Source organism: Sphaeramia orbicularis, chromosome 13 (genome assembly GCF_902148855.1).
Source record: "Sphaeramia orbicularis chromosome 13, fSphaOr1.1, whole genome shotgun sequence".
Lineage (NCBI taxonomy): Eukaryota > Metazoa > Chordata > Actinopteri > Kurtiformes > Apogonidae > Sphaeramia > Sphaeramia orbicularis.
Window position 1 is genome coordinate 35,010,883 of NC_043969.1, and position 23,970 is coordinate 35,034,852.

The 23,970-nt window shown below is 40.3% G+C and overlaps 2 protein-coding genes across 2 annotated transcripts in view; one reads left to right on the forward strand and one right to left on the reverse strand.

Moving 5' to 3' along the window:
- Window positions 1-15,758, forward strand: part of nbeab (neurobeachin b) — a 399,314-nt gene extending 383,556 nt beyond the window's left edge. The window contains exons 55-59 of the mRNA XM_030151793.1: window positions 1,321-1,491; window positions 10,657-10,758; window positions 11,186-11,382; window positions 12,375-12,526; window positions 14,400-15,758. Of these exons, the coding sequence (XP_030007653.1) occupies window positions 1,321-1,491; window positions 10,657-10,758; window positions 11,186-11,382; window positions 12,375-12,526; window positions 14,400-14,490 (713 nt within the window). The 3' untranslated portion in view covers window positions 14,491-15,758. The remainder of the gene's footprint in view (window positions 1-1,320; window positions 1,492-10,656; window positions 10,759-11,185; window positions 11,383-12,374; window positions 12,527-14,399) is intronic.
- Window positions 15,759-16,570: 812 nt separating this feature from the next.
- The window catches only part of dclk1b (doublecortin-like kinase 1b), a 27,560-nt gene continuing 20,160 nt past the window's right edge, over window positions 16,571-23,970 (reverse strand). Inside the window, exons 12-16 of the mRNA XM_030151799.1 lie at window positions 20,816-20,893; window positions 20,492-20,588; window positions 20,306-20,386; window positions 20,065-20,178; window positions 16,571-18,586 (exon numbers count right to left, since the gene is read on the reverse strand). Coding sequence (XP_030007659.1) covers window positions 18,380-18,586; window positions 20,065-20,178; window positions 20,306-20,386; window positions 20,492-20,588; window positions 20,816-20,893 — 577 coding nt within the window. The 3' untranslated portion in view covers window positions 16,571-18,379. The remainder of the gene's footprint in view (window positions 18,587-20,064; window positions 20,179-20,305; window positions 20,387-20,491; window positions 20,589-20,815; window positions 20,894-23,970) is intronic.

Genomic DNA, 23,970 nt, shown 5'->3' on the forward strand with positions numbered 1-23,970 from the left:
ACAAATGTTTATTTCCTCCTGTACCAGGAAGACTTAGTTACAGATCTAACACAGATGCGACCATGTAGTAAGCCAGATTTCCATTCCAGTCTTGTGGAGTCCGTACACCAAATAGTGTCTGTACACCATATCAAAATATGTGGGTCTAATTTTATTGTTTCTGTCAATATATGGAATTTTTCAGCACACATGCTTTGGACACAACATCTATGCAATAAACAATGCATGATTATCCTGAGTGCTGAAACATTTGTATATCTTTGTAGGCATTAACCCTTTCATGCACGAATCATGAGAACCTTAAACAAAATTTTTTCCTGAGTGTTTTTATTCCTCTTTAGGCATGAAAAAAACAATGCGATTCAAAATTTTCTTCTGAAAAATAAATGTAAAAATAAATAAATAATAATAAAAAAAAAAACATAAAAAAATAATCATGAAAAAAAAATTCTTATGAAACTATTTTTCATGAAGTTGCAAAAATGTCCACACAGCTGGACGCCACATGTTTAATTTTTGATGCACAGAAACATGTATTTACTAATAAATTGTGTGAAAACTATGGGGAGGGCTTGTGATTCTGGGGGTTTATGCTCAGGAGAGATCTGCATGATGTTACCAATTCATGTTAGAAAAGATATGTAGTGTCTTAAAACTTTAATAAAGATATGTGTTTAAAAAAAAAAACAAAAAAAAAAACGAAAAGAACAACAAAATCCATGAATATACAAGAGAACAGCTGTGGAATAGCTGTCCACTGTAGTGAACAGTATGCATGAAAGGGTTAAATATGGAGGCTATTAGGCTGTAGTGTCCGTACACCGAATGATTTCTGATTTGACAGGGGTACAACCCTGCGAAATTTTTAGTAGACACCATACTACAAAAATATTTTGGACTTTAAAAGAGAAATATCAGACAAATAAAATAGCCTGTCTGATTTTTTGATAGAGAATTATTATTTTTTTTATCTATATGTGCACCCTTTCTGGTACCCTTGATTGTGATCAGGCCGTCTAGGTCATTTTTAATATCTTATAGCAGAAATACGACACATGGCTCTTTTAATCTTCCCCAAGTATCTTAAAAGTCTTGAAAGAAAAACAAGTTTGAGTGTTGAACTACCCGATTCATCTGTTAAGCTGATGATTAGGGGTCAGTTGGCTCATTTTTTAACGTTATTATCCAGAAATAGCTGGGAACCATTGATTAATCTTCTGAAAGCATGTATTCACTTCTTGCTTTGAAAACACAGCTGGCAGTACTTTTCTTCCAGTGGCATTTCACAGTCCTCTGATGAACACATTATTGTCTTTATAGGCAAGCTGACCCAAATTGTTTTTGGACACTGGGACGTGGTGACATGTTTGGCCAGATCTGAGTCCTACATCGGGGGAGATTGCTACATCGTGTCTGGGTCCCGGGACGCCACTTTGCTGCTGTGGTACTGGAGTGGGCGTCACCATATAATTGGCGACAACCCCAATAACAGTGAGTAAGAGTACACGCACAAAACATATGTGAAAGCATTACATCCTGGACAAAGATGGAATCAGGATCACTGTTTTGTTTTTAATTTACAGTATGACATATGCTTCTTTACTATGTGCTGAAAGTCTATTAAGGTGAATGATTCCGTTATTAGTGTTTTTTAAGAGAAATATAGGAAGCAGGGGTCTTTGATCAATGCTAGAAAAAAGACAATCCCACAGAAATCGAATAATGTAGAGAGACAGGGAGAGGATCATTTATCTGCACTGTAGCTGTGATATATTAGCATGATTCATTGTGTTGAGCTGCACCGCTTTCAAGTAGAGAACTCCAGATGTCTTGGCATTCACAATGGTAGACCCCAGTGTGTGATTTCTGCTGCTCAGTTCATTTAGTTGCTCATTCTCACTGATTGTCTGTGTTCAAAACAATCCATCAGCGGAAGCCGTCGCAGAACTGAACAGACACAGAACACCATATATGGCATCAAATGAAACAACCGAAGATGTAGATTGTGTTTTTGTTTTATATCTCGGTGACAAAACTATTTGTGCGTGTGCTTGAAGATCTTGTGTTTCCAATTGTCACAAATTCTAAGAACTCTGGATTAGTTGCGAGTGTTCTCTAATTAACTTCACTGAGGCACCGACAGTTAATTAAGAATTTCAGCTTGGTTGCCTCCAATTAGCAAGGGGCAATAGCACTTGTGTTACTGCAGGAGGGAAACAGTATTCCCCTGATATTCCCACCACTACTGCTTACAATGCATCTACAATGGACAAAACATAACGACTGCAGATACATCATTTTAAGAAACAAAAGTGCAGGCAAAATGTTTTCACTCAGTCAATCTAATCCAGGGATTATACAGCTGGACATCTGGACATGAAGTTTATTTAGGAAATTAAAGCCATGTAGCTGCATCTGAAACTAGGGGCGATAATCACACAAACACATGATACAATAAGATACTCATGATAATAATGTTATCACAACATAGAAATATTTCAATACCAGTAATGATATATCATTACCCCACCCCCCGAAGAGGGGGCAAGGGGTGTTGTTTTTGGTTCGGTTTGTTTCTTTGTTTGTTTGTTAACACTCTAGCAGCAAAAGTATTGGTTTAATTCATACCAAATTTGGTTTCTAGATTGCCAGTGACAGAATAGATCTCAATGCATTTTTAGAAAAATGGGTCAAAGTTTCAATTTTTTATGAATTTTTAAAATCTTTTTTTTCTCCCATCAACGTGATATTATGAACTGCGTACAGATAACACGCCACTAATAATTGGTGTGCTATCTGTACACAGTAAAAGCTTTCCGCATGTATGTTCATGCTGCATCAAATACCACGCAATTAGCGGTTAGGGTTAGGGTTAGCGGTTAAGGATATGTAAACTGGAGATCTTGACGTACATTGACATGTGACCAAATGGCATTGAATAACACGCAAAAGGATGAAAATGCGTACGTATAGCACGCCAAATGCCGTAAGAACTGGCGTGACATACAATGCAATTTCATGAGATCAGTCTGCTCTAAGGATGCACCGATACCACTTTTTTCCAGACCGAGTACGAGTACTTACATTTGAGTACTTGCCGATACCGAGTACCGACACAAGTACTTAATAATCCCATTCCAGTTCTTAGTTCCTTTTGTAAATGTGCTTTATTGTTGTTGTCTTTAGTCTGACTGGAACAAGGTGCTGCTACTGACATTTAATGTGTTGGAATGAGCGTTTCTTAATTAATCCATCAGGGGGCGACGCTCTGAATTAACCATTCTGGACAAATACCATGAAGAAAGTAAAGTTTTTTGAGAAGAAGAAGAAGAAAGTCAGTAATAACAAACATGGAGACAACAGAGACAACACTAATGTGATACTAATATTACAGCATTTTCGCTAGTAAGATTTAAAAGCTTAGCTTCAGCAGGTAGAGACAAGATAAATGAGTGATAAGTTTCGTTTTCACTTCCGCTGGTGGCGGTCCGCACCACTCCGTGCTCCCGGTGGTATCCTCTGTCTGGGTACGCATCCGCCAGCACCTGGAAAACAGATGGAATGTACGCAGAACGCTGCGTCCGTATCGCTCTGTATCTGCAATGCTACTTGCAGTCAGCGTTACTTTTATCACCGTCATTTATTTTGAAAGATCTCCACACTCTTCCCACTCCCCACACATTATTCCTTCTCCTCGTACCTGCTGCACTGAACTGTGAATGTCACACGGCCGTAAGTGGTATCGATGCATTTGTATCGAATTATTTTTACGAGTACAAATGCGAATACACACACTGAGTAACGGAGCTGATGCCCAATACTCGTATCAGTATCGGTGCATCCCTAGTCTGCTCCCATTTACTTATAATGAGCAAGATTCCACATGTCTATAAAAACATCAATTTTGTTTCAATTTACTTCAAACTTGGCACATATATAGAGGTAATTCATATGCTGACATCAGCACATGCATAGACATGATGACATCAGCTGGATCCATGCCAAAATAAGCTGCAATACATGCGAGGGGCGGGGTTTGTTGTGATTGGTGGTCTGTTTAACTGAAGGAGAAAAAATACCCTAAACAGACAAAATGAGTGTAGTGCCCCTTTAATACACTAATAATTCCAGTAGACCAACAAGTAGTAATAATGGTGAGTCATACAAGCAGAAAATCCTCTAGATTCCATGTGGGTTTTAATTATAAATATGTGATAAGAGATACAAGATACAGTATAAAGTATCATATCGTCGCTGTCGGGCAGAAACTTCTTATGTCCAAATCGGTTATTTTTCAGGAAACTGAAAAAATGATGTATATTCTTAATAAATTAATGGATTTAAGAGATGTAGTCACACACACATGCTTTTCAACACTTTTCATTGGTTAAATATTTCTAAAACCATCAGGCCTATGTGAAGACTGACTAATAGAATCATCTTCCTGACCAGACATGAACTTACAAGGTTTCCACCTGACAGTGACGATATACACATTATACAATATACAGTCATGGAAAAAAATATTAGACCACCCTTGTTTTCTTCAATTTCTTGTTCATTTTAATGCCTGGTACAACTAAAGGTACATTTGTTTGGACAAATATAATGATAACAACAAAAATAGCTCATAAGAGTTTAATTTCAGAGCTGATATCTAGGAATGTTCCATGTTTTCTTGATAATAACCAAAATCACTTCAGTTCTTACATCAATAGCTATGGCGCTGTACTGATTAAAAACAGTGCTTTTAGGCATTCCATGTTTTCTTTTCTGTCTGTTTTAGTCACATGATACACACAGGAGTTAGTACTTGATTGCATAACCATTGTTTTTGATGACTTTTGATGGTCTAATCATTTGTATTTCCTTATTGATATTTTGTACTATAACTTCACTTCCTGCACACTATACAATTATCCGATGCAGCCAAAACCATATGCAAACATAGAAGAGGACACACTGGGATAAACCGCTGCTCGTGTCTTACATCTTAACCCTGGAAGCCATCAAATTACTGTCACAAAGCACAGACAGCACTAAGCCCTCTTTACTTTCTCATTATTGGCTTATTCAATGGACGATTTTTTTCCCAGACACTCATTCTGGTGATTTCATACCTATTCCGTTTCGGGTAATGCTGGTTGAAGGCTGTTTGAACATGACCCTCCGGATCACTGCTCTTTCATCCCGCAGATGTGGCGTACCCAAGAAATTGATTTCACCCGTGGCCCAAAAAGGCTGCATGTGTCTTAAATGTGTAATAATTAAAATAACTTCCAGCTCAATCATGGCCCTGCCTTTCAGATTCGGCCCATCACGCCGGTGTGAAGGGATATTTGCACCGGATAATTGTGGTAGCTGACTCCAGCTCGTCCCAAGGGTTCAGAGCGGGTGGGGGGTATACTGTGCTGGCTGATTGAATCTTTTGTCGGGTAGGTGAGCTGCACTAGGTCCCTTTTTCCCCTTGAGGCTTTTTCTGACACTTGTCCTATTCAGCCCCCCCCCTCCTCAGCCGCGTGTGCTGGGACTGACAGGGCTGCTCAGGTCCCGGTCTCTAAGGGACTGCACTGCATCGATCACAGTCCAGCTTGGTGACTGGGCCACTACAGCTGCAGAGGCAAAGGAGGAGATGATTGGGAGGAGGGTGAGGGCTGGGGGGGTGGGGGGGGGTTATAGGAGGAGAGAGGTGTGACACATATCCACATCATCTATCAGGACATTGCTGTCATCCAGATGGATACAGAAACTTTCACTGGATTTACTGAACATGTGTGGAGTCCAGCAGCTATACAGCGGTCAAAATGGTTGTTTTCTTTGGCAGGAAATGACAACTGGAAAAAAATGAAAACAATGTCGTGTTTTCAGACTTGAACTAATTAAAAAAAAAAAAGTTCAGAGGTATTTTTGAGTAACTTCACCACTGCATTCTCTGAGGTTTAGTGCACAAGTGTCAAACATACGGCCTGTGGGTTAAAACCGGCCCACCAAAGGATCCAATCTGGTCCATGGGATGAATTTGAGTAACGTGATATCATGAATTGCGTACAGATAACACGCCACTTTTAACTGGTGTGTTACCTGTACACATTATAAGCTTTCGCGTGTATGTTCACACAGCGTCAAATGCCATTCGATTAGCAGTTAGGGTTAGGCTACAGTGGCGGCTGCTCGTCTTTCAGACAGGGGAAGCTCATTGTCGGCTTACATCAAAACAAAAACAAAAAAAAAAAGTCAAGTTATTTAAACATACATTCAGCCCTCCGTTCTTTTTTAAGAAAATGCTCAGTAACCTTATCGTACCAAGTTGGCGTCTTTTCCAGGGACTGGTCCAGTGTCCTCTCTGCTTAGATTGCCTTGGCCCAGTGTGTTGTGGGTGTAAGACTTCAGCCTTTTTAAACTACAGATGCTCCTTTCACTCCGACCTGGCCGATAGTTTGATTGATTTAACTATTTACAAAACAATATTAAACTCGAACAAGAAATGCTTAAATTATGTAACTGAAACAAGAAAACGCTGAAATTATGTTAAATTGAAACAAGGAAGTACAATGAGCATTTTATTTACAGTGCAAGAGATGAACGAATAATTTCGTAGTGTTTGTCTCGATTTCACAGCAGAATGCGCGGCGGTATTAAACTGAACTGTGTCAGTGAAGGAGTAGATCTGAAAACAGCTGTCAATCAAACGGGATTCAGCCTTTCGACTGATCCTCCAATCAGCACGTGGGATTCTGGCGTCCAGCCCGGCCGAGCTCCGCCCACAGCTCCATTCACCCCCAGAGACACACAGCGTCCGGGGGCGGGACAACATCGTGGCATTTATCCAATTACCGTCCAGTTTTGAGGCAATGAAAAAAACTGTTCCACTCAGTCCCATTGAAGCCCAGAGACGCCCGGCGTCTACGGACAAATGCACTGAGCAGAGATCGAATGAGAAAACAGCGCAACAGGAATGTATGAGAAGTGAACAACATCGAGTCTGTTGATTTGTGATAAAGCTGATTCTGAACGAAGTCATCTTTAAGATGAACGTGTTCTAACACATTGTAGTCAATGAAATGTCAACACAACCATACATATTTAACCATTTAATTTTCGTAATTTTAGGGGAAGCCGGGCTTCCCTTGCAGTCTATGAGAAATCGCCACTGTTAGGCTAAGGTTTAGGGTTAGAGTTAGATTCAGGTTAAGGGTTAGGTTTAGGGTTAGCAGTTATGGATATGTAAACCGGAGATCTTGGTGTACATTGACACGCGATCAAATTGCGTTGAAAAACACGTGAAAGGATGGAAATGTGTACGTATAGCACGCCAAATGCCATTAGAACTGGTAGGACATACAACACGATTTCATGGGTCAGATCAGTAAAATACCATCACAATAACCTATAAATAATGGCAACTACTAATTTTTCTCTTTGTTTTAGAGCAAAAAAACAGTACATTTCCATGAAAATGCTTACATTTACAAACTATCCTTTGACAAAAAATGTGAATAACCTGAACAAAATATGAACAACCTGAAGAGAACTAAGTGTAATTTTAACAATATTCTACCTGTTACGAAGTGTTTTGCGTATTTTTAGATCCACTGTGATCTGTAAGTTGTAATGTACACATATAAATGATGCACATGAAAATCGTAGTTTTTTCAGGCTGTTCATGTTATTCAGATTTTTAAGGAAACTTTGTAGATGTGAACATTTACATAATATAACTGGATTTTTTTCTCTGTTATTATTTTACAGGTTCAGCCCACTTCAGATCATATTGGGCTGAATGTGGCCCCTGAACTAAAATGAATCTGAAGCCCCTGGTTTAATGGGTCGGACATCATTAAATATTTGTAGACAAAAACACTGGTTTCTGTTCATCTATAAAGCTCTGCTGGGTAAACTCCCAGAATACCTCAGCACCCTTCTTTCTGTTAGCTCTAGAAGTTCTACCATCTACACGCCTCTGAGGGGTTGTTCTTGATTGTTCCCCGAGTTCTGACAGACTAGCAAAACTGTATTTTTCTACGACGCACCATGGTCATGGAACAATCATCAAAAAAACTCTTAAACTCCAAACATTTATCTCTGTTAATGATTTTAAAAGTATCGTGGAGAATCAACTGAAGAAGGAACGTTACTGTTATGGTTGAATAATTGTTAATCCGGTTTGTTGTTTATTGTGTATGTATTTTATATAGTTTTGACTTTGTTTGGCTGCTAACTTGGCCAGGTCTCCCTTGCATAAGAGATTTCTAATCTCAATGGGACTTCCTGGTTAAATAAAGGTAAAATGAATAATTTAGTAACATAGTACTAACACAGGAGAGTTAAGAAATCAATATTTGGTGGAAATGGATTTTTTTATGCTGGAATGTTGTCCACCAGTCTATCGTTTGTTTATTTTTTGTTTTGTTTTTAAGTGCTTCATGCAGCTCAGCTCTGTTTGATACCCTGAGACCATCCATCTTCTTCTTAATCACCTTCCAAAGGTTTTCAGTGGGGTTCAGCACTGGAAATTTGGACTCTTTTTACCCTCCAATGTTTATTTTACATTGCTAGTTTAAAACAAGTTCTTATTAATAGTGTCAGCATCATTTATATGGTAAAGAGTGATGATAAGACTAAAGACCCACATTTGGACAGCCAGAGAAAATTACAAAAAACGGCAAAAAGCCACCGATGCAAGAGAATGCACCGCCACATACCATCGACAGTGATTACATTAAATTTACTTTTACAGTAATATCCATAATTTTCATGCTCAATCCCCATACACAACCCTAAACCTAAAGATAACTTTTGTTATGATTTGGCGCTATATAAATGCAATTTGATTGTGTGATGATTGACCATGTGGAGGAGGAAACACACCAGGAGGCTGGAATAATCTTCACCGCAGTATGATTTATTTACAGCGTTTGCCCAGGTGACATCGCCAACTGAGCTGTGCTAGTGACAAAAAAAACTTAAAAAAAAAAAAAACTCAACTAACTGATGAAAAACAGCTTGACAAAACATAAGGAAAATCAGTCTTCAACAACAGAAAATAAAGCTCAGTCCATGGCTAAGGGCAACTAGCTTCAGTGGCCTGCTTCACTCAAGCAGAGCCGCACTTCTCCTCGAGGAGCTTCTACGCCAGGCTTTTTATACCCGTTGCCCCTCCCACATGAACAAACCAATCACAGATGTTCAATTCACCTTTCAATTAACATTTACTGGAATATTACTGATATCTTGACCTATACCTCATTTCACTACTTTAATTTAATGCTTCCCCAGAAAGTCTCTAACAGTTTAAACCTGGTTTAGAGCATTTTTAAGGTTAACTACTGGCCAACTCACAAAACTCCCCTCTGATGGCTGCCACCCTTGGTAAGTTCCTGATGCCCTCTACTATAAAAGGTTTGGGAACCTCCCTCTTCCTGTTTGTCTGTCAGGCCTGGGATCTGGTGATGGGATGGAGAGAGCATGGAGTGAGCATCAAACAGTTAGGTAACAAAAGGAACAAAAGAACCCGACTAAGCTATGCAAAATGTGTTTTGATCTGTGGGCCCATTATATAACTAATTCTAAGGATGCAAAAATGATAAATATGAAATGAAAATATGATTAATAGAAACAAACAAAACTAGACCAGCTAAGCTAGCAGGCCCAAACCCATGCTCCCCCTGTCACTCCAACCCACAATCAGGCCCAGAGCCTGAGAACAAAGGACACAGGTTCAACCCACTCACAGGGCATGGGCTGCTACCATGACAGATTGACTGATTGATTGATAAATTGGACTCTGAACAGTGGCACTGATCTTTCCTGGTTATGCAGATTGTTGTAAAAGCAATAAAAGGTAATAATCTAAAAAATACCACAGTCAAAATTTTTAAAATCTAGAGATATATAGATTTTAAGAAAATCATCTGTGACCTTGAACTTTCACATTTTGGGGTCAAATTTTTGTGGCACTCAAAATTATAATCGAAAAAGACAGGTTTTGACTGAAGTATGATTTTTTTTTTCTAATTTTATCTCATGTTTATCATCCGTAAGAGACTGCAATCAAGAACCCACACAAAAAGTAAGGATTATCCATTCAAAATTGTGTTAACATACAAATACTGTGAAAAATATAAGATCCTTAGCAGAGATAATAAGCTACAGGACCTTAACGCATGTTTCAGGTGTTTTCAGAATTCCTCAAGTATATTATCTACACTGCAAAAAGACCACGCCCAAGGAATTTTAGGTAAATTACAAGGGTTAATATGGCTTTAGCTCTTGGTGCTTCTCGCTTCTTTCCCATCCCCAGTACTCGAGGTCGGCTCCAGGTGCCGTGAAACTCCCATCACTAACCTCTCCCCCAGCTATCATCAATCATGTGACAGACCGGATGAAATCAAGTGGTGCGGGCTGTATCCCTGCATTTACATGACAATTCCAAGGGACCTCCCTGCTAGCAGATGTGTGTCACAATCCCTGTGCTTGAGTTTATATGATTTTAGTGCCTAATGATGACAATGGCACAGGAATACCACTGCGTCGTAAGATAATGATGGATACTCATGATCTAAAACACTGGCCTATAAATCACGATTCTCAGATTTGTTCAGTTGGTGATTTTAGAGTTAAACAATGGGTCCCATAAGTTTTCTGTAATATTTTTAGGTGACTACCCAGCGCCACGAGCCGTTCTAACCGGTCATGATCAGGAGGTGGTGTGTGTGGCGGTCTGTGCAGAGCTCGGCCTCGTCATCAGTGGAGCTAAAGGTCAGTGGGTTTTCCTGATTTCTTACAATGTAATCAAAGATTATAGGTGAAGTCTCAGCATGCACAGTCATTTCATACTTCTACCTTTAAGTCTATTACAAATAAAAGAAATACAAATCACTATAACAGTTAAATATTTATTCCTAAAACCCAGTGAAACACAACATGCAAAAGCCTCACAGAAAATGAAAGGACTGGGAATCTGAAACGGATTAAAGCATACAACACCATTCCATGTCTGATGAGTTTGGAACATGACTTTTTTCACACAAACTTTGACACCGTTTCCTTACATTGTTGAACTACACTTATCATAAGACAGTGAAGATAGATGTTTTCACTTACATCTGGAGAAGTAAGTGAAAACATATACATTCATGTGGCACAGAGTATTGTTCAGTTAAACGTGTGTGTTTTGTTTTGGCAGAGGGTCCGTGTCTGGTCCACACTATTACAGGTGACCTTCTGCGAGCCCTGGAGGGGCCGGACCACTATCAGTGCCCTCGGCTTATATCAGTGTCCAGCGAAGGCCACTGCATCATCTACTACGAGAGGGGCCGCTTCTGCAACTTCAGCATTAATGGAAAACTGCTGGCACAGATGGAGGTCAACGATTCCACCAGGGTACGATGACATTTTGACACCACAGAAGAACAACACAGAAACATCTTTGTTTATTCGTTGCACTGAATGCTCTAAAAATGTCCATGAAAGTTTGTGATGCCAGATGAAAAGAATATAAAATAAGTGTGACCTTTATGTAACCAGGAAAAAGACTCCCAAATATAACTATTGTAGGTAATTCATTTATCAGACGGGTAGTTTTTTGTTTACCTGCTTTACTAATTTCAGCTGCTTCCTGTAGCTTTCATGAAACACGTCAACAAGACTTAGACACGTCATAGCAGCATCATGTGACGCTTCTGATAAAGGCTACAGGAAGTAGCTGAAACTAGTAAAGCAGGTAAACAAAAAACTACCTGTCTGATAAATGAATTACATACAACAGGAAAAAGAGTTGTTGAGATTAAATATTTCTTTTAAAAGAGTGTCTTGGCCAAGACAGCAGCAGCATAAGTTATAGAAAAAAGAAATTTCCGCCATACATCCACACTAAAACTTTACATAAAGCACTATACTACTAACATATAAAACACCATCAATGAATTTATATGTATAATATTAGTATAGTGTTCTACACTTTACCGTTCTCAGAGTCAGAGCCAGACACGGAGAAGCTGTGTTCAGCTTCTATGCTCTACATGTCTGGAACAAACTTCCAGAAAGTCTCAGATCAGCTGAAACACTCTATTTATTTAAATCCAAGTTAAAGACCCACCTGTTCTCAGCTGCATTTGAATGGAGTTTTTATTCATCAGTTCAGATCTGCACTGGCTTTTTTAAGCTTAAAGTTTTTATGTTTTGTTTTTTTTTCCTCATGCCTATACTTTTTATTGCTTCCCCACTGTAATGCTTTTAATGTTTTACGTAAAGCACTTTGAATTGTCTTGTACATGAAATGTGCTATATAAATAAACCTGCCTTGCCTTGCTTTACATATATTATGATGCTTGTACTTGTATATGTTGGTGAACTTCTCTTCACCTCTACTCAAGGCGATTCTCCTGAGCAGTGACGGCCACAACCTGGTGACAGGTGGGGATAACGGTGTGGTGGAGGTGTGGCAGGCCTGTGACTTCAAACATCTCTACATCTACCCGGGTTGCGACGCTGGCATTCGAGCCATGGACCTATCACATGATCAAAGGTCAGAGCAGGACATGGTTTTAAAGAGCCGTCTTATGAAGCAGCTCAGGTCTTTTACTTTTTTAGTGCAGAGCTAAATTTGTGTTCCGTATGTTCTGTATTTAATCATCCTCAATTACTACTTAAATGTAGATAAAGAGGCTGGAATAAGGTAAAAAGTCAGAGGTATAACATTTAGAGGATACAGTGTATAAGAATGACAGTTCAAAAAGGAGCCTCTACCTCTCTTTCCAGGACCATTATGTGTGCTTTATTCGTGTTCTGCTGGATGTGTGGGCTCCCTTTTATAAATCAATGTATGCTTGTGTGTGCTCACATCTAAACAGTTCCGCATGTCGACAGTATTATATGTGTAGGCCGAAGTGAAAAAAAAAGCCTCATGTTGACTGTGTTTCATGGTTGTCAATGTGTGGCTTAGTTAATGGAACATCCACCATTCTATTCTTTGAAATACAGCCTAGGGTTGCCATAGAGACAAAAATTACACAAATATTTTCCGAGAATGCACCATTTTGGATAAACATACTACAAAATGAACGTATCGTCTGCAAGTCTATCGACAGATCTGCAGCGTGTTGTTCCTTTATCCGTCAGGAGTCATTGTGGGCGCGCGGTCGGCGACGCAGAGGCGACAGTGTTCGCTCGGAGGCAATAGGCCTGACGTCATCATATGACCCTGGCAGTCAAGAGAGGTTAGAGGGTCTGAACATTGAAGCTGTACTTTACAGCCACAGGCCAAATCGCCCCAAGCCCTAACAGTCAGGTCTTTAACAGAGGCTTGGTTCTTCTGCAGATTAACCTCGTGTCCTCGTGTCTATTAGCAAAGATTGTTAAGGTAAACAAAGCATGAGTATAAAGACGGCTTAACATCTTAACAGCAGCAGATTTTGGTGAAGAAAAACAGAATTTTTCAACAATAGTAATTATACTGAGGATTAGAAATCATACAGTTGCAGAAAAAATTATTAGACCATCAAAAGTCGTCAAAAACAATGATTATGCAATCAAGTACTAACTCCTGTGTGTATCATGTGACTAAAACAAAGAAAAGAAAACATGGAATGCCTAAAAACAGTGTTTTTGGCAGTACAATGCCATAGATATTGATGTAAGGACTGAAGTGGTTTTGGTTATTATAAAAAAAAAACAAGAAAAATGGCTAGATATCAGCTCTTACATTAAACTCTTAAAAGCTATTTTTGTTATCGTATATCTGTCCAAACAAATGTACCTTTAGTTCTACCAGGCATTAAAATGAACAAGAAATTGAAAAAAAACAAGGGGTGGTCTAATATTTTTTTCTGCTACTATATATAAAATGCAAGTGTATCACAAAACAGTCACTTGATAATAATTTTAATTGAATGTAATTAAAGAAGGTGCAGTTAAAATCTACTTCCGCAATAAGATAACAGTTAAGTGACACAATTGAACCGTAGTCTGTTTCCGGAGGGGTATTCTGCTTTAACTCTGTTCATTGTACTAGAGCATTTAAGCCCTCGGGGTGTAGCAGTATAAGACGACCCTGTGAAATCAGCTGCTTTTGCTTCATACCAGCTCGTCATGATCATAAAAGGAAAGTGGTTGCAAAAAGACAATGGTCCACTTCAGTGGCCAGAGGAACCCAGTCATATACGGTTACAGCCCCTTATGACCTCTTGTCGTTGTTTCATTCACAACTATGGACATTAACACACTGCTCATATTCTTTACCGATTAGTGCAGTGTCACTTTGTATTTAGAAAAGACTTACCCTAATCGCAATTTAAACCTGAGTAAATTTTACATACATAAACTACATTTTCTGCTACTGAGATTCAGTGTGTATTTTAACTTGATTTTCCATCTAAAAATCCTGTTTCTTTCCCTTTTAGGACTCTGATCACAGGCATGGCCTCTGGCAGTATTGTGGCATTTAACATAGATTTCAACCGCTGGCACTACGAGCATCAAAACAGGTACTGAGGAGAGGAAGAAGAGGAAGATTCACACAGTGGAATGCAAGTGTGTAGCAGAGGAGGGTGGATGCCTACCAACCGGTGACAAAGCAGAAGATCCATAGAGTATGGAGGAGATGCAGTGTGTTGGGAAGTACCAGCATGAGGCTAAAAGAACCAGGTATGCTTATCTGGCCTCTGATGGGAACTACTTGCTAGATGCTTGTTGGGACATACTTTGTTGGGTTTTTTTTTTGTCTTACCTGAGCACCAGCGTAGCATTTCCCCAGCTGAGTAAAATATTGACTGAGATCAACGGAAGTCAACAAAGAGACAAGCTATTAAAACATACCTAATAAGTTCAGTTTTTCAGTTTCTATACCAGACTGTGAAAATGCAAAACAAAATGAATCCTCTGTTTGGAACATTTATACAACATTTGTATGGCAGATGCATATCCCACTTGAAACATTTTTCTAGGAAAAAGTTAACCTGTAAATGTGGACAGTGTAAAGTGTTTCTTCCCTGTAAAGCCTGAGATAAAGCTCTAAATGCTGTTAGATTAGTCACAATGTTACCAACACATTTCCATCGTGCGAGTCATGTTTAAATGTTGAGTGTTTTCATTGCCTTCAGATATTAGTTGATTAGTAATACATGTATATCACCATTGTCTGCTCATTGTTCTCGGCAGTGGTCAGACGTATGTGTATGTGACAAAAAGACAAGATGTTTACTGTTGATTTGTTGTTTGAATGTCTATATGGATAAAGAGTCAAATGTAGTGTGAGTTTGTCCTGTGAAATATTTGTTTTTGGTCATGATGTCAACAAAAAAAAAAAGTTATAATACATATATTTATTTGCATTTTGGTTTGTGAATGACAAGGAGTTAAATTTACTTTTGTCTCTAACATCTTAGAATGATCCAAATGATTTATTTGGTTTAGCAGTTATTAATGTTTTTTATTGTGTTTTACCAAAAACATATCCAGAGGATTAACCTGTTTTTCAATAGTACCTCATGACTGTTAAGGTGTTAGTGTTTTGTGGTAGAGTCGTATGACTTTTTTTTTTTTTTGTAAAAGACGTGTAATTATTAAGACATTCTACACTTGTTAGTACTGCAAGAATTATTACTGTAATACTGAGTTCTGTAGTTTGCTTATTTTTGCACAAAATGTTTGCTCGTCCATTTTAACCATGTGAATTCATGAATGCCAGTTTATGCTTTAATACCATGTACTGGTAAGCAATATTATTACTGAAACGGTCTAAGGAAAACTTTCAGCTGTGAGACAAAAAAAAAAAAAAAAGATCTAATGATTAACGAGACCATGTTCCAAAAATGGTTCTTGGTCTATTTCTAGTGATATGAAAGCTTTTGTGTCCACATTTAATTGCAGAAATGAACGGCTGGTTGCTGTGAGATGACAATTTCAATGAACAAAAATATGCAAATAGATTTTGAGTTTCAATTCTGATTTTTCTCATGGTGCTTCAAGACACCACCTTAGCCAAAGCCTGAGTTCTGCATGTTGAAGACGCTGGGTTTACTCTATGTTTCTGTTAGGTATTGTGGATTAAAATTTCCTCAATAAAAATAATTTATTATTCATGTCAACATTAAGCAGTGCATTTTGATTTAATGTTGCATATTTTCAGATGCATTATAATTTATATATTTAAAGTTTTATTGCCAAATTATTTCCATATGTATTTTTGTTTTTTTTTGAAGAGGTAGGATATGTTTGAAGCTCATTATTGAAAATTGATAACGATGAATTCAACTGTTTTAATTTGGTGTTTTTAATAAAATTTAATAAATCTAACAGTGTCATAGTATTTCTTGTTGATTTTTTTCCTTTTGTGTGTGTAGGTGGGCTTTGAACTGTTCATTTGTGTTTTAATACAAGCTCATAAACTACATATAACTCAGTAAATGGATGTTAGAAATGAGTAACTGAAGATGAAATCATAAAGGTGCATGCTCTTTGGTTATACTGCCATCTGCTGGTCTTGTTTGTTCCAGTACGCTTGTTCAATCTGCAGCAGGCTATATTTAATATATAACTTATGACTCATGAAGATTAGTGTACCACTCATAAATTTACTTAATCCTTTTTATTTTGAGGTTTATTTTCTTTACAAGGTACATAATTGGAAGTCTGCTTTTTATCCATAACCATAGATTTCCCTCATTAATTGAAAAACATTACCGGTCTTTGTCCTCATTCAGATTGTTTTATAATGTCCTAATAGTAATGGATTAGAGATGAGTATAATACAGCATTCACATTCCCCATCTGCTTCCACATAATACTGACATTCCCGGTTGTCTCCGTGTACCATTTGTCAGACTGTAGATAAACATTCCTTGTTTTTTCAGACAATGAGAAACAGATACAGTCCTGAGGAAGAGAACACATTTCCAGATTGTAGATATATAACTTGCTTTCCTTGTGCTTTTTGGTTCACTCCCTCCCAGTTAAACTTAAAGCCCTTATACAACAAAGTGATGTGATGTTACAGTTCATTCAAAATATGTATATACAAGGAGGATATCAGCTGTTTTAAGACTATAGTCTGCCTTACATGAACTCCATTCAACAAAACAGCATGTACAATGATGAGAGAAACGGTTTCATAGCGGATGTCTGGCATATATCAAACAGTAAAAGACTGCAACAATTAATTGAGGATGTATATTAGCACGCATGCAAGCTCCGGTCTCAGATGGAGGGAAGAGGACAGTCACAACCATAAATATTTGGTGTCCGGTAAAATAATGTATAAAGCACAAACAGTGTGTGAAGTCTCACTGGTTAGACATCTTAGTCCTGTGTGAGTGTTTAGAAAAATAAAGTCCAAAAAACGATGACTGAATAAACAAATATTCAAATTATGGTTTTCACTGGAAGCACTGTGCTGTAGTCCATAATTAACTTATTTTAGTCTGTGAAAAAAGTCCATGTTGCACAACTGCCAATTGTTCCCATCTGATCAATTCTCACTCGTTCCAGCATTACAAAGAACATATCTGATCCTGAGCCCACTGGGCAGTACACCTAATTGCACTTAAATCCATATGTGCCAAAGCGAGGCTTCAAACATGCACCAACTACAAACTAAACTGCACTGACATTCATCAACATATCCACACTCTCACGGTCATACAAGAAAAACAGCTAAGCTAAACCATAAACAGTCAAACATTAGCACCCTCTATTAATTGTAAGAGACAAACTACTTGGTAGCAGGACACAATGAAGCGTACAGATAACGCTTATGGTACGTTATAGCAGTAGGCCTTAAGTCCTATTCAGATTTGTCTCTATGGTTTATGCACCGAAAAACAAAATACCAGAGTAATGTACATGTTATTGGATGGCAGAAGTACATCAGAAACATTACTGCTACTGACAATATTGTACTGAATGAGTTATTGTTGTTTGTAAATTGCTTCAAGTTAATTTAGTATGACTGATGATATGCAGTGAACTTGTCATATCACAATCATTACTATATTAAGAAGTTAATATTTCAGTCAGTCTGCAAAGTGCTTCATAAAGCTGGCTGGGTTTCCTGCAATAAAGAATACGAACCAGTAGAGGGTGCTAGTGCACTACAATGAACCAAATGCTTGTGCAGAAATAAGGCTTAAATTGTTGGGCAGCTTTTCTGAAAGAAATGGGAAACAATGTTAAAATTGTTCCATGCTATTAAGTTGGACTCAGATACAGAGACTAATGTGTCTCTTACTCTGATGATCTTTTGAACTAAAATGGCCACTGGGAAAAACATCAGTACAAGTCAGTCTGGGAGCAAACAGGTCAGCAGACTGCACCCAGGATTAGGTCTGTCACTTTTCCACTTTTCATTGGAGGGAAGGATGGTGCTCTGGCCCTGGATGAGCAGTTAGAACGGAGAGGTGGGTGATCGAACAGTGCCAGCCGAACAAGGGGAAAGGTCCTCAGACTCAGAGGTGATCTCAGCAGGGGAGTGGCCGGGTTTGGAACTGTGTGGGGCACTGGCACCAATACTGTGTGGAAGGAGGGCAGCGGCCTTCACATCCTGGTGGCGTCTTCTTCGGAAAACTTGCTTCTCTTTATCAAGTGGCGTGGTCTGAGAGAAGGTAAAACATTAGAAAGGTCTCCATAAGGCCGTAAAAGATGAGGAGTAGCACTTACTCAACAACCACTGAGGCATTTAGGTAAATGTTACAAGAGCTAATGCTAGCATGCAGATGTATCTGGAAAGCTGCATGTGCTCAAGTGCTCATCCGCTTATAAAAAGGTTCAATATCCTCTTGAGAAACAGATAAGTAGCTTCAAGCACAGCAAAATTTGGAAAAAAGCAAAGGAATCAGGTCTCCCACCATCGGGTACATGACATTTATCTGTCCATAGTAACACACAAAGACAACAAACGCAACTGGTGAAAGAAAATACACTTTTCCAAATATGTCATGCATCCTCGAATGCGTTAAGCATTACAGTTGCGCAATTAGAAAGCAAAGTGGACAACAACCGGGTGAGAAGAAAAGCACTGTTTTGATGAGAAAACATCTGAGTAAGTGATGAATCTGAAAAGGTGAAGTATGAAGAGGGCTCCATTGAACTGGAGGTTCAACCCTTTTACAGATGGAAAATGGAGACTGCCAGCACGTTGCTATGGAAGTGCTGCGAATTAGTGCTACGCTTAGCCGTCATACCTTATCCAGCACAATCCTGGATGCTGGTTGTGGCCCAGAGACCCTGACCTCTGGATGGTATTGTCCTGGTCCAGCTGAGCAGAGAGAGACGAGCCGACTCAGTGGATCACCTTGAACTTAAAGCACTGCTAGCCTTATGCAGTACAACTCTACGGAAATGTTATACTGCAGTGATGAGATGGAGAGAAACTGGTAGAGAATGTCACTATCAAATGAAGCTCTGTGAAATGGCAGAGAAACTTATGGGCTTACCTGTAAACTAATTAAAAGCGTGAATTAAAATAACAAAAGCAATTGATTTTCCTCCATTAATGGCAAGAATTAAAAAAAAAAAAAAAAAAAAAGACGAGTTGACTTTGTTGTTAACTGTACAATTCTAGTTCAGCTCAGAAACTTTTGATTAAAAACTTGTTCTACCTACATCAAGCCACTGCAGACTACTGTGTTATTTCTAAGATCTTCTGACAACAGTGCTGACAGTCCATCTAAAGAGCGAGATGAGATGCCAGAGCACACACAGGACGACTTGGCAGCAAGAAGCAGATGGATGGAGTGACAATGGCATATTTGAAGAGTAAAAAGGAGAAGTGTTTTAAAAAAGAAAGAATGTATAAATGAGTCATTTGCTGCCGTGCAATAGTAGACTATTTTAGCTTCAACTTAAAACAAGATGCAAAGCTTTCGATGCAGACCTTCCAGCACGGTGACAGATGCATAAGAGGACCACTACGAAAACTTAAAGAATGCATTTTTTTTTAAATATTCTGAATAACATCCAGAGCATTTGCGCTGAAGCATATTCTCAGCAAAATGGAAACACAACACTCTAATCTTCTGTGCAGAATTCCATGCAGTGCTGGTTTAGTGGGGAGTCTAGATCAGTCCTTACTGTAATGACTGACACCCCTGCTGTAGTGTTGTTGAGCTTAGGCCCAGTGTTGAAATGCTTCTTGATCTTCCCAGCCACAGGCAGCTGGTGTTCATTCACTGACATACCATCATCCTGGAAAACACGTAGAACAAAGCTTCAGCAACTCCACCTGCCATATCATACAGCAGACTATTCGCAGCAGCACTAGCATCTACACAGGTGGTTGCGGTGAAAGGGTTGACATCATGATGTAACTTACATTGACCCAGGGGTGGTCCAGGACCTGTACAGCTGTGTACCTCTGATCCACCTCAACCTGCAGCATGCCAATGATCAGACCCTAAAAAGTATGACACGTTATCTGAGTATCCACCACTGAAACACACCAGAGATTATGAAATTTCATGTCAAACTAGTGTATTAGAGGACCGTTGGAGATACAAACCTTTGCACTGTCTGACACGTTCTCCCAGTATGGCGTTGGGAAATCAAGCTGGCCAAGCAAAATCTGCTCAAAGAGGGCCTCCTGATCCTCACCGCTCCTGAACAAAGTATGAACCACAGGGAGAAAAAACCGTTCAAGTATGATGAATGAATGTTAGCTTTAAGTTGTGTTTCCAGATCTACATTTACCGCACTGCTCTCTCAGTCGGGGCTGAATGTGACAGACAAGTTGATTGATGTGATACAAACGCATTAAACCAAAGACGGCTGATGTGGAACCAATCATTACCCCTCTAAAAATCACATCAAATGCAGGAAAACTTACCCACGGAATGGAGGAAACCCACACAGCAGTATGTACGTGATGACCCCAGCCGCCCAAATGTCAACCTTGAGACCATATCTGTGAAAGAAAAAATGAAGAAAGAAACCCATCAGAAAAGGCATCAACATGGTCAAAAACTGGAAGCTATAGTCCACATTTCATATATTACATCTGATCTTTTTACTAAATAAATCGTCGAAGAAACAGGCTTCAAGTAGTTCAGACAGATCTCATGAAATCGTGTTGTGTCAAACAGTACTTATGGCATTTGGCGTGCTATACGTACACATTTTCATCCTTTCACGTGTAATTCAACAGCTTTAGGTCACGTGTCAATTTACGTTAGGATCTCCAGTTTAAATATTAGTAACCCCTAACTCTATCCCTTACCCTAACCCTAACCCTAGCCATAGCCCTAACCCTAACCCTAGACAAAACCCTAACCCAAACCCTGGCCCTAACCCTAGCCATAACCCTAACCCAAGCCATAACCCTAACCCTAGTCATAACCCTAATCCTTACCCTTGCCCTAACCCTAGCCCAAACCCTAGCCCTAACCCTAACTCTAACCCTAGCCATAACCCTAACCCTAACCCTAACTCTATCCCTTACCCTAACCCTAACCCTAGCCATAGCCCTAACCCTAACCCTAGACAAAACCCTAACCCAAACCCTGGCCCTAACCCTAGCATTAACCCTAACCCAAGCCATAACCCTAACCCTAGCCATAACCCTAATCCTTACCCTTGCCCTAACCCTAGCCCAAACCCTAGCCCTAACCCTAACTCTAACCCTAGCCATAACCCTAACCCTAACCCTAGCCCTAACTCTAACCCTAGCCCTAACCCTTACCCTAGCCATAACCCTAACCCTAGCCCTAACCCTTACCCTAGCCCTAACCCTAGCCATGACCCTAACCCTAGCCATAACCCTAACCCTAACCCTGGCCATAACCCTAACCCTAGCCAAAACCCTAACCCTTACCCTAACCCTAGCCCTAACCCTAACCCTAGCCATGACCCTAACCCTAGCCATAACCCTAACCCTAACCCTGGCCATAACCCTAACCCTAGCCATAACCCTAACCCTTACCCTAAACTTAACCCTAGCCCTAACCCTAGCCATAACCCTAACCCTTACCCTAGCCATAACCCTAACCCCAGCCATAACCCTAACCCTAGCCATAACCCTAGCCCTAGCCTTTACCCTAACCCTAACCCTAGCCCTAACACTAACCCTAACCCTAGCCCTTACCCTTACCCTTGCCCTAACCCTAGCCATAACCCTAACCCTAGCCATAACCCTAACCCTAGGCATAACCCTAGCCCTAGCCCTAACCCTAACCCTAGCCATAACCCTAACCTTAACCCTAGCCCTTGCCATAACCCTAACCCCCTAACCCCCTAACCCTACCCTAGCCCTAACCCTAGCCATAACCCTAACCCTAGCCAAAACCCTAACCCTAGCCCAAACCCTAACCCTAACCCTAACCCTAGCGCTTACCCTAACCCTAACCCTAGCCATAACCCTAACCCTAGCCCTAACCCTAGCCATAACCCTAGCCATAACCCTAACCCTAGCCATAACCCTAATCCAAGCCATAACCCTAACCCTTTACCCTAGCTCTAGCCCTAACCCTAACCCTAACGCTAGCCCTAACCCTAGCCATAACCCTTACCCTAACCCTAACCCTTACCCTAACATTAACCCTAGCCCTAACCCTAACCCTTACCCTAGGCATAACCCTAACCCTAGCCATAACCCTAACCCAAACCCTAGCCCTTACCCTAACCCTAGCCATAAACCTAACCCTAACCCTAGCCCTAAACCTAGCCCTAGCCCTTACCCTAACCCTAGCCATAACCCTAACCCTAGCCATAACCCTAACCCAAGCCATAACCCTAACCCTAGCCATAACCTTAACCCTTTGCCCTAGCTCTAGCCCTAACCCTAACCCTAGCCCTAACCCTAACCCTAACCATAGCCCTAACCCTTACCCTAACCTTAACCCTAGCCCTAACCCTAGCCATAACCCTAACCCTTACCCTAGGCATAAGCCTAACCCTAGCCATAACCCTAACCCAAACCCTAGACCTTACCCTAACCATAACCCTAACCCTAGCCCAAACCCTAACCCTAGCTATAACCCTAACCCTAGCCATAACCCAAACCCTAACCCTAACCCTGGCCATAACCCTAACCCTTACCCTAACCTTAACCCTAGCCCTAACCCTAGCCAAAACCCTAACCCTTACCCTAGGCAAAACCCTAACCCTAGCCATAACCCTAACCCAAACCCTAGCCCTTACCCTAACCATAACCCTAACCCTAGCCCAAACCCCAACCCTAGCTATAACCCTAACCCTAAACCTACCCTTACCCTAACCCTAACCCTAGCCATAACCCTAGCTCTAGCCCTAACTCTAACCCTTGCCCTAACCCTAACCCTAGCCATAACCCTAACCCTAACCCTAGCCTTAACCCTAGCCCTAACCCTGACCCTAGCCATAACCCTAACGCTTACCCTAGGCATAACCCTAACCCTAGCCATAACCCTAACCCTAAACCTAAACCTACCCTTACCCTTACCCTAACCCTAGCCCTAACCCTAACCATAACCCTAGCCATAACCCTAACCCTAGGCATAACCCTAACCCTAGCCATAACCCTAACCCTAAACCTACCCTTACCCTAACCCTAACCCTAGCCATAACCCTAGCTCTAGCCCTAACCCTAACCCTTGCCCTAACCCTAACCCTAGCCATAACCCTAACCCTAACCATAACCCTAACCCTAGCCTTAACCCTAGCCCTAACCCTGACCCTAGCCATAACCCTAACGCTTACCCTAGGCATAACCTTAAACCTAGCCATAACCCTAACCCTAAACCTACCCTTACCCTAACCCTAACCCTAGCTCTAGCCCTAACCCTAACCCTTGCCCTAACCCTAGCCATAACCCTAACACTAACCCTAGCCATAACCTTAACCTTAACCCTAACCCTAGCCATAACCCTAACCCTAGCCATAACCCTAACCCTAGCCATAACCCTAACCCTAGCCCTTACCCTAACCCTAGCCATAAGCCTAACCCTAACCCTAGGCAAAACCCTAACCCTAGCCTTAGCCCTAACCCTAGCCGTAACCCTAACCCTA